General features: G+C 37.9%; 1 protein-coding gene across 1 annotated transcript in view; it reads right to left on the reverse strand.

The window, feature by feature from the left end:
* The window catches only part of LOC140136492 (uncharacterized), a 28626-nt gene that overhangs the window by 8386 nt on the left and 7982 nt on the right, over positions 1 to 12258 (reverse strand). Inside the window, exons 8-11 of the mRNA XM_072158207.1 lie at positions 11720 to 11831; positions 3429 to 3553; positions 2781 to 2856; positions 1596 to 1711 (exon numbers count right to left, since the gene is read on the reverse strand). Of these exons, the coding sequence (XP_072014308.1) occupies positions 1596 to 1711; positions 2781 to 2856; positions 3429 to 3553; positions 11720 to 11831 (429 nt within the window). The remainder of the gene's footprint in view (positions 1 to 1595; positions 1712 to 2780; positions 2857 to 3428; positions 3554 to 11719; positions 11832 to 12258) is intronic.

Consider the following 12258-nt stretch of genomic DNA (forward strand, 5'->3'; position numbering starts at 1 on the left):
ACGATCTATCACTTCAGCTCTTTCAAGTTCTTGCAACTTATCAATGACCTTCTTCCTATAACCGCTGGTGGGATCGCGTTTCAGAAGTTCATATGTTTTGGTGTCGCTCAAAAGCTTACATACTTTCTCATGGTATTCAGGTTTGTCTAAAACTACAGTGCAACGGCCCTTGTCGGCAGGCAAGATTATGATGTCTTCATCTTTACCGAGTGTTCTAATAGCTTCCCGTTGTTGTTTACTAAGGTTGGAATTGGGAACTTTAGCGTTATTAAGACAAGCAGTTACCTTAGTTCTTAATTCTGTCATCAAGAACATTCCTAAGAAGTTCAACTCAAGATCCACGACCTCTGGCAACACCACCTTGTCACAGGTCAACGACCTTTTGCCGCCAGATCATCAGACGGCCTGAAGATGCACCTTGGATTAGGTGCGATACTGTAGCCTCTCAAATAAATGTGAGTCCAGTTGATCAGTTTTATGTTTAATTCAATATTTATTAAACCTGGATGAATGACAACCTTCACAAACGTATTAAGAACATATAGAAATTTTAAAACATTGTTGACACCAGAAAAATATTTGCTTGAAATCGTTATCGTAAGTCTCTTTCTAGACTTAGATGTTCAAATCACATGTTGAAGGTCGAAATGGGTAGAAGGGAAAATATTGATTATTACGATCGTATTTGCTCACTTTGTAACACTGCAAGCATTGAAAATGAGTATCATTTTATTATGTCATGTCCGTTTTTTGTAGATATAAGATCTGAAATGTTACCATCATGGTCTATAAATGCACCAAATGAAGCCAAATTTATTTCACTAATGAGCACCGAAAATGCTTATCTAAATATGTTTTTTATGCAATGAAAATTAGGGATTCGATTTAATTAAATTATGTTATTGATGTTTTGTTTGTATTATGAACTAAATATATTGTCTTGTGGGCCTGTGGCCTTGAATTGCATGATAATAAATGAACTGAACTGTTTAAGTTTTGCACAGCATGTAATGATTCATTCAAAACCAAGGACTGGTGTGCTAGAACCCTTAGCATAACACATAAACCCAAGACCAAAAAGAAGCATTCTGGGTGAAGTGAAATCTGGGAGGGTCATGGGGGAGGAGAGAATGCTTTCCCCATGCCCCTTGGCACTGGCACACTTAACACTAAGCAACTCAGGTATATGGGTCACATTCTGGCAACTATACATGCCATATTGATCTGGTCTGCGGATATAAAGTCACTTTATGTACCTCATTCCCATCCTGTGCTACATATTGCTCCTGACTATTTGGCAAATGGTTATCTGGTCTTCAGTGACAGGACTAAGCTATCAAAAATATATTTTGTCATGTGTTGAAACCCAGCAACAGTGGCATAGCCAGGATTTTTCCAGGAGGCACAGGAAAGACAAATTTCAAGGCGGTAATTTTCTGAAATTGGTCAAAAAAGGCCTAAACATCTAAAACATTATGATGACCAGCATTCCTCAGTCAGTATATGTTCCCCCTCCCTCCTCCAGCTACACCACTGCCCAGCAAACCTCAGGTAGGCAGGAATGAGAAATAACTCGATTATTTATGACAGCTTACCTTAGCATTCCATACAACAATCTTCTTTCTATCCCCTCCAGTGATAAGTTTATTACCATGTAAACACAAGCATCGTACAACACCTATGTGTTCTTGCATTATGTTTAAACATTCACCTGCAACATACAAAAAATATATCAATGATTCTTAGTCAGTGGCTGTGGCTAAACTTGTTAGTGCTGAATTTCATTAGTTCTGCATGCCGTCTATCACAAGGTAGATGGCAACAAACGCATCATCACGGAAGACGCTTGTTGAAGCGCGTTCTATGATAATACGCTAACGAGATCGCAGTACGTGCAACTAAAATGGTAAACAAGTTTTGTTCATTTGAGAAAAAGGGGAGTAAAAACAAAAATTCCTTAAAATTTGCTAACAGTACCAATGACTCTAGTCTTACAAGGAAACAAGGATATAAGCTCCTATGATGAAAACTATTTTTAAATAGTTTAAAAAAAAGAAAACAATTATTTGTCCCTAAACATATCAACTTCATGTGGTCATCTATGATCTTGCAAAAAAGTACTTGGCACACTCTTTCAAAATTCTGGGGTTCCAAGATTGTATTACAGTAGCTTGTTATTGCAAAAGTATCTTTATGGTTGATACAACATTTTTCTTAAATTATTTTTTTTATGCTAATCATCATAAAATTACCATAATGGACCGCATCCCAGATATGAAGAAGTGAAATCAAAAAAGTGTTTGTGCCACCTCTGTAAAGACTCAACTGGCTAGATCATGTCAGAAAGATGGATGATGCAAGAACCCCAAAGAATGTCAACCCAAGATTTCAATTAATATTTTTCACACTAGCAACAAGCGTGCAGGAAAAAACATTTTTTTATACTAGCAAATGAAGTACAGGAACTAAAATATTTTTGATCCTTCCCATACTCTGGTGGTACAGGTATGTGCAGAGGTCAAGGGTCCCTTTTTTAGGTTCTCCAGCAGTTCCTTATAATAGACCCACATTTTGATCTTGCTCCAGTTCTTTGAGCCTAACTCTCAAATTTGGAAAAAATAGGAATTTGTTAGCTCCACAGCCTATTGTTTGGCCAATTTTAGTTCAAAAGACCACCCAAAAAGTTTCAGTTCATCAAGCCCCTATTTTGCTCGAAAACTAGTTCTTAGCTCCCAAAGTTTAAAGTTTTAACTTGGGTGCCCCGATGGGGGCATACTTACCCCTGTGATTCCAAAGTATGACTGTACTATCTGATGCTCCAGAAGCTATAATCTCACTATTATACTGCAAACAATACTGAAATAAACACACATAAATATTTCATTCAATAACTTGACCGTTGATTCTCTGTTGGATGGTCACATTTCCAAAGTACTTGCCAATGTCCTTCTTGTGGGAAATGTTTTAGATCAATGCAAGTAGGCCAAATGGGCTATTCCATTTAAAATCCACACTACACCTGTGGAAGATTTAGCTAAAGTCTCCCACAGAGATAATATGAGTTTCGAATAGAATAGACAATTGGATATCTTCCATTTGAAATACATTGTGGATAATATATAGAGCATACATACATGTAGTTGTGAGCATTACCAATGCAAAGTGTACTTTGCCTAACTGATCCACGCTTTTGTGCATTTACACAGGAACAAAAATGTGTCTTTAATGAAATGTAAAAAATATTAATCAATAGAAATGATTATCTGGAAATAGGGAAGTCTTATAACATTTTGTTTTGATATATAGGGCATACATGAAGTTGGGTGCATTACCTATGCAAAATCTATAAGTTAATGGCGATCCAACTAAATTGGATCAATTCAAATAAATTCACTTGAACATTACTGACTTCTTATATTCAAACTTACCACTTCTCCTTTATGACCATATAAAGTCTGCTTGCACATGCCAGTAGCAGTATCCCATATTCTTAATGTTTCATCACCACCGCCGCTAACGACAATGGAATTATCAAATTGACAACAGTACACCACTGCAAGATAATACCAAGAAGGAAAGAGAAATATGTGAGATAGGGTTACAAACCTTGCACAGGGCTCAAATTTCAATAATCCAAATGTGAGATATGTGACATGATCAAGGGGAATGAGTCACATGTCGGCAATTTTCAATTTGAAGTTTTTTACATCATTATCTGTCAGAGTACGACTACTACATTTTGATGGAAACCCCATTAAAATCGGACATATGCTTACCGAATTATGAGCAGTTTATCAATGGTTGAAAACAATATAAATTTGAAGACTGTTTTTACCAATATCTCAAAACAATTAGCAACATTTGACTCTTTCCCCTTGATCATGTCACATGTTTCTTCATCCCAGTGAGCATAGAAATGCTAGCGATGTTTATAAACCATTCAGATTCAGATATTTGACTTCAACCCAATTGTGCAACAGTTTTTTTGCTTTTATAGTCCATTACTTTTGAATGAATAGCAGAGTCATAACCAAATCAACTTGGAATGAACCTGTCCATGATACAACATGGAATACACTGTGGAGTCTCCTTTAATAGCCAATAGTGTCATTTTGGTCCATATTTTGTGTACACTTAGATATTTTATTAAGTTATTTTCTTTTCAATTTTTCTTTCAAGCTAACTCATCTTCAAGTGTACACATTGAGCAGACTCAAGCACAACAGACAAATAAGAAACTGTATATTGTAACGCGGCTGGGCCGCGGGGGTGAATACTGAGCATCCGGAACCTGGAACGACTGGACAAAAAGACAAACTGTACGAAATGCCATCTAAAATGGTGAACTATTCTTATTGAGCGAATTTCACTGGTTCTTAAAAATATTACTAATGGCGGAGCTTTCGACTGATGCCAGCTTGTCTATCAGTTTGGCAATTGAGCAATTTAGGCCAATCAGAAGTCAAATTTCTTTGTGATATAAAATTAAAAATCAATAAATAAATCAGAAAATAATAGGCTTCAAGTTCAGCCTATTTAATTAATTTTGAAGTCACTGGCAGATTTTCCACGTACTTTCCTTGATTCTGAAGTATAGAACTGCACAATTGATAGAATAAACAGGAAGTTCCTTTTTAAATTCATAAACACGAGTGTGCCTTTAATCCATAACACCTAAATTCAGAGCCACCATCTGCATGGCATGCATGCACATCATAATGCAAGGCTAAGCTTAGCCTTTCTTGAAGACTAGGAACTTCCCCTTTTATATTCTATCGTAATTAAATTAAGATGATTAAACCATTGTTTAACAGTCACGATGAACCAAGATGTCCAAGAGAAGCAGAAGGCCCAAGAGCCTAAGTAAGCTTAAACTTTCCAGGCCACCTACAGGCGCTAAAAGTGCGCAAGGGCAGCAGCCTAGGCCACCTATGCTTACCGATTTATGACGATTTGTGACTGTAAAGATGCTAAAAAATGGTGCAGTTCTATAGGCCTATCTTTGAGGGAGACAATTAAGCATTCATGGGAACCAAAAATTATTAAACTACGAAGTGGAGAAAGCTAGGCTAGCCTTGAAAAAGGCTCGAAGATGACAACCCACTTTACACTGCTGACATGGCTGCATGTCGTCTGCTACCTTTTGACCATCATTTTTGGCTGAAAGTTCCATAAATTGCATTAAATGTCTTCCACATCAAGCTGAAGTTTACTGAACCAATGTCAAGGAAAGCGAGGCTACGGCAGTGAGTGGCAATCACTTCCAATGCCCGATGAGTCTCATTTCAAATCTGCTGTGACAGAGCTGACCAGGGCGTGACTGCCCTGGCAGCGTCAAACCAAAAAGTGAGCAATTTTGGCGAGCAGCCGCTTTTATAGTGAGCAATTTATCACGAAATCACGCACAAAGCGAGAGTTGAGTGAGCAGAAAAATCACTTTCCTTGCTCGCGAGCAATTTATCGCGAAAACACGCACAAAACGAGAGTTGAGTGAGCAGAAAAATTACTTTCCTTGCTCGCGAGCAATTTATCGCGAAAACACGCACAAAACGAGAGTTGAGTGAGCAGAAAAATTACTTTCTTTGCTCGCGAGCAATTTATCGTCTTTTCTCGTGAGCAAGAAACAGCACATTCTGCTCACGAGAACTCGCTCATCGAAAAGGTTTCTGATTGACTGAAAAACATGAAAAACAAACGCGCAAAACCCAGACAAGCGAGAATCCGACCGTGGAGACATCCCCAGGCGGGTCGATCTCCAGAATAAAAAGCGAGTTGCCAGGGCATAAATTTGACAGAATCTTTACTAGATTCAGAGAATTACACCCAAAATCGACAAAGAACTGGCAACTAGTAAACAAATCAAAACTTTCCCAGATCGAAAATATGCACGAAACAAATCATTTTAAATCAATTAATTTGAGCTGAAATTCAATTCAGATTTCAATAAAAGTAATTTTGATAGTATTTCCACCTGTGCTTTACAATAAACTTTTATTAATTTGCACAATAAAAGAATTTGGGTCATGAAAATCTGGCGACCAAAATCAGTGACTGGTGAGTAATACAATACTCTTCATTCAGTAAGCTTATAAAAATGCATGACCAGAACATCGAAATCGAGGACGAATCAAAATTGATAAAATTTGGTTATAAAAATCATGATAACTAGTCCAAGAGAGATAGGTACGTGTAACAATACAAATATAAGACCATAAGCCTCACACGAGCTCAAATAACCAATTTTTAGAGAATGAGCGAAAATCCAATTTCGTTACACTACCCCCACCTCTGAAAAGAATTTCGTCCTCGAAATTTAATTTAATTTCTCAATTACGGAACAATCTAAATTGTGAACTATTATGAAATTCAAAACATTCAAAAGAGAATCAAATTTGCAAAAATTTGAATAAAAGCCAAAATTTCATTAAAAAAAATGCACAGGATTTGAACTGGTTAGATCAACCAATGCCATACCTATTAGTCATTTTAGTGCACTCATCATTGCCAAAAATTATTAGTCTTGTGACACGTGAACATATCCACCAGGTCTCCAGCACCTTGCTTTAAGAAGCATTAAAGAGAACTTAACACCAGGAGCACCTTTGCAAGACAATCTCTGTCAACATTGAGTACAAAATACATAGTATAAAATCTCACTCTACAATTTGGTTTAATTTTGTTTTGATTTTTCAAGAAAATTTTATTATTATTATTTTTATTTAAATCTTGTAAATTTGTTTCAAATTTAACTGAAGTTGAGTATAAAAAGTTATTCCGGAAATATAATCAAAAGTTTTCAAAACATATCAAATTCAAAACTATTTTCAGAAATCTGTTTCAAAATCATCAAAATGTAAACAAAGGTTATTTTTATCTTCCAAAATTTCAAGTTTTAAAATTTCAATCAATTTTCAAATTTCCAACTATCCAGAATGAAATAAAATCTTTACATGTTTCTATTCATCACACAATTTTGATATCAGAAATAATAGTATTTCACTTTCTGAGCTTTTCAAAATAACCAAAATTCAAATAAATTTTCCAAAAAATCCAATTTTTAAAATTCAAAGATAAATTATTTCTCAATTAAAATTTGAGTTCAAAATTATTGCAAGATTTTTGATGTGTGAATTTACAAATTTTACATGCTGAATTAACTGAATCTTCGTATAGTCTTCTGCAGGTTATCACAGTCCCACAGATGTTCATCACCTTGGTACACCATCACACAGGTAGCCTGTCATCTGACATCATGCTGAATCAAGTTCCAGATCACAGTGAGAGTCGCCCTGTCAAGACTCAAGTTGGGATATGTTGCTTTGAAAAGATTTAACACTGATATTGTTGGAAGAACCATCAAAGTTTCACCATACACACTCGGTAGCGCAGTCATCCCATCATACCAGGTAGCTAGCACAGGGCTCTCATCAGAACAGGTTCAGACCATCACTCACATGACATCCCACATAGAGCCCAAGGTAGAATTAATAATACCAGTGTCAAACTTCTCATTGCAACATGTCCCAGGTGCGTGCCATCTCCAGGTTGAAGATAAGAACCATCGAAGACTGAAAAACCACCGTCACCACATGCTGACTGATGAACCATTGCTGAAAAGATACAACTAGTAAAGATGGTTGTTTACACAAACAAAGCAATGGTACCATTAATTCACATCAGCACAGTAATTTAAAGTTGATAGCATCATACATGTATCGTACATGCGTAGTACCAAATCATCAGAATTAATAAAGTTGGTTGAACAATAAAATATCATAAAACATGACATTTTTGCAGTTATTTTGTAAAGTTGAAGGTATATGTTAGATTTTTCTTCTCCATCAAATAAAGTTGCCCATCAAGGTTGATTGTTGTCAATTCATCTCTCTCTGAAAGGTAGGTAGGAAATATTGAAAATGAATTTTACAGTGTGATCAGTACTGCAAGCATCAATGTCAACATTCCAGAACACATTGTAGGACCCACGGTAGCAAGTCGACGAGTCATACATGTGAAAGGTGGGTATTGTTCATCACCCCAGGTGAGATCTATTTGAAGAAATTAATAAAGATGCCAATTGTCAAAATTGGTGACAACAGTTGTTGGTTGGTAGCCACTCACTGAATTTCCAGCCAGCAGCACTGTATAATTAGTACAGCACAGCTGATACAGCCACATCTTACCTCTCTCAGTTTATGTAAATTAAGTAGAATGATAAGAGTCTCACACACTCTCACTGTCTCCCTGCAATCATGCTAAGGTTCCACCCATTTTGTAGTAGTCGTCTCAAGGCGTAGTACCAGATCAAAACAATGGCGCTTACTCAACCATTGCGATCAAAAAAACACATCTCCGTTAGCTGCTGAGCTTACCCTGCTCGTCCTGGCTACAACGGAGGTATCAACAAATGCGGACCGGTCCTTTCCAACAAATTCCCATGTAAAAATACATCTTCCAGGCATGGCGCTATATCTCCCTCTTCCTCACTCCTTTAATCGAGCACCTTCTCTGGGAACCCCGGGTGGTTACTACGTGGCCTTGCGACTACTACCAGTTCAATGGGTAGTGGCGCCTATTACTGTATCCATTGCTGCAACCCCTGCTACAGCGTCTGCAGCCCCTGCTACTGCGCCTGCAGCCCCTGCTACAGCGCCTTGAGCCTCTGCTGCTGCGCCTGTAGTCCCTGCTACAGCGCCTGAGATCACCATCCACAGTATTTTCTATCTACTGTCGGAGTTGGGTTGTCTACCAACCTTAGGATTGCTATACCACCAGATAATGTAAGATGAGGCTGTGACTGTAGGCCATCTGGCAACACTAAAAGTATAAAAACTTTGATAAAAGTTAACATGAAGAACATTTATGCAGTTGTAAATACTTGCAATTACATTGCATATTAAAGATGATAGACTGGTCATTTGGTACTACTCAATTCTGAAGCTGCATTTTCAAGCCATAATTACATCAAGGAATACAGGCACTCACATGCTCAAAAGGCTTTGAAGCATTTCAGACTCAGTTCCGACATCACAAACATCACCATATCATATATGCTAGCATTGGTAGCGTAGACACGGCATGGGTAGCGTAGAAACTGAACTTACTGAAGCGGCGTAGAATCAGTATACATTTACACACCATAGGCTAAACATGTAAATAGAGATGCGAAGCCACAGCACAGGTAAGCTTACCATGGAATGTCGAAAATCATGTCCAGGCTGTTCGGACGTTCTCAGTACTCGTGGGACTATCATCGATGAAGAAGGTCAACTCTCCTAAGAAGCAAAGTTCATCCCACCGCTGCCACCAAAAATTTGTAACGCGGCTGGGCCGCGGGGGTGAATACTGAGCATCCGGAACCTGGAGCGACTGGACAAAAAAGACAAACTGTACGAAATGCCATCTAAAATGGTGAACTATTCTTATTGAGCGAATTTCACTGGTTCTTAAAAATATTACTCATGGCGGGAGCTTTCGACTGATGCCAGCTTGTCTATCAGTTTGGCAATTGAGCAATTTAGGCCAATCAGAAGTCAAATTTCTTTGTGATATAAAATTAAAAATCAATAAATAAATCAGAAAATAATAGGCTTCAAGTTCAGCCTATTTAATTAATTTTGAAGTCACTGGCAGATTTTCCACGTACTTTCCTTGATTCTGAAGTATAGAACTGCACAATTGATAGAATAAACAGGAAGTTCCTTTTTAAATTCATAAACGACGAGTGTGCCTTTAATCCATAACACCTAAATTCAGAGCCACCATCTGCATGGCATGCATGCACATCATAATGCAAGGCTAAGCTTAGCCTTTCTTGAAGACTAGGAACTTCCCCTTTTATATTCTATCGTAATTAAATTAAGATGATTAAACCATTGTTTAACAGTCACGATGAACCAAGATGTCCAAGAGAAGCAGAAGGCCCAAGAGCCTAAGTAAGCTTAAACTTTCCAGGCCACCTACAGGCGCTAAAAGTCGCAAGGCAGCAGCCTAGGCCACCTATGCTTACCGATTTATGACGATTTGTGACTGTAAAGATGCTAAAAAATGGTGCAGTTCTATAGGCCTATCTTTGAGGGAGACAATTAAGCATTCATAGGAACCAAAAATTATTAAACTACTGAAGTGGAGAAAGCTAGGCTAGCCTTGAAAAAGGCTCGAAGATGACAACCCACTTTACACTGCTGACATGGCTGCATGTCGTCTGCTACCTTTTGACCATCATTTTTGGCTGAAAGTTCCCATAAATTGCATTAAATGTCTTCCACATCGAAGCTGAAGTTTACTGAACCAATGTCAAGGAAAGCGAGGCTACGGCAGTGAGTGGCAATCACTTCCAATGCCCGATGAGTCTCATTTCAAATCTGCTGTGACAGAGCTGACCAGGGGCGTGACTGCCCCTGGCAGCGTCAAACCAAAAAGTGAGCAATTTTGGCGAGCAGCCGCTTTTATAGTGAGCAATTTATCACGAAATCACGCACAAAACGAGAGTTGAGTGAGCAGAAAAATCACTTTCCTTGCTCGCGAGCAATTTATCGCGAAAACACGCACAAAACGAGAGTTGAGTGAGCAGAAAAATTACTTTCCTTGCTCGCGAGCAATTTATCGCGAAAACACGCACAAAACGAGAGTTGAGTGAGCAGAAAAATTACTTTCTTTGCTCGCGAGCAATTTATCGTCTTTTCTCGTGAGCAAGAAACAGCACATTCTGCTCACGAGAACTTCGCTCATCGAAAAGGTTTCTGATTGACTGAAAAACATGAAAAACAAACGCGGCGCAAACCCAGACAAGCGAGAATCCGACCGTGAGACATCCCCAGGCGGGTCGATCTCCAGAATAAAAAGCGAGTTGCCAGGGCATAAATTTGACAGAATCTTTACTAGATTCAGAGAATTACACCCAAAATCGACAAAAGAACTGGCAACTAGTAAACAAATCAAAACTTTCCCAGATCGAAAATATGCACGAAACAAATCATTTTAAATCAATTAATTTGAGCTGAAATTCAATTCAGATTTCAATAAAAGTAATTTTGATAGTATTTCCACCTGTGCTTTACAATAAACTTTTATTAATTTGCACAATAAAAGAATTTGGGTCATGAAAATCTGGCGACCAAAATCAGTGACTGGTGAGTAATACAATACTCTTCATTCAGTAAGCTTATAAAAATGCATGACCAGAACATCGAAATCGAGGGGCGAATCAAAATTGATAAAATTTGGTTATAAAAATCATGATAACTAGTCCAAGAGAGATAGGTACGTGTAACAATACAAATATAAGACCATAAGCCTCACACGAGCTCAAATAACCAATTTTTAGAGAATGAGCGAAAATCCAATTTCGTTACAATATGATACAAATCTTCTGTATAATTTTTTTGTAATAAATCTTGTAACTCCAGGTTCCAGACTTGCTAGACAGAGACAATGAGCGTAAGTTGTGATGTGTGCTGCAGCAAAAGCCAAACAATTTTCACCAATTATAAGCTGAACCGTGCTTATATACAGAAGTTGTACCTACCTTCTGTGTGTCCTTGTAGTGTATGCAGACATAGACCTTTGGTAGTGTCCCATAGTTTACCTACCTTCTGTGTGTCCTTGTAGTGTATGCAGACATAGACCTTTGGTAGTGTCCCATAGTTTACCTACCTTCTGTGTGTCCTTGTAGTGTATGCAGACATAGACCTTTGGTAGTGTCCCATAGTTTACCTACCTTCTGTGTGTCCTTGTAGTGTATGCAGACATAGACCTTTGGTAGTGTCCCATAGTTTTACTGTGTTATCCCAAGCTGCACTAGCTGCCAAGTGATTAAATGTGATTACAAACTGGGGGTAGACAGAGAACAAAATAATCATCAAGTATAAGCTAATAAATGTGTATTACTTGTTGAGAGAGAAATTAGGACTCAATAATGCAAACGCGCTGAGATGTTGCTACGTCCAATGCAAAAGCCCATGGGTGAGTGCATTGGATGCATCAACTTTCAGCGCAAGTACATTATCGTGTCCAATCTCTCGAGTAATAAGGGATCTACATTTATTAACCAATTTCATGCATCACAAAGAATTCTACTGCTATTTAATTCAGTAACTAGAAATTTTTATTATAGTCCAGAAGGATTTAACTTGCACATTCTGAATAAACTGCAATGGTCTACACTGGAACAAAGAAGAAAACAAGCCCAGCTTACGACTATGTTTGAAATACAACATGAATCGCTAGCAATTTCCAAACCAGACTATGTTCAACATC

Source organism: Amphiura filiformis, chromosome 16 (genome assembly GCF_039555335.1).
Source record: "Amphiura filiformis chromosome 16, Afil_fr2py, whole genome shotgun sequence".
Lineage (NCBI taxonomy): Eukaryota > Metazoa > Echinodermata > Ophiuroidea > Amphilepidida > Amphiuridae > Amphiura > Amphiura filiformis.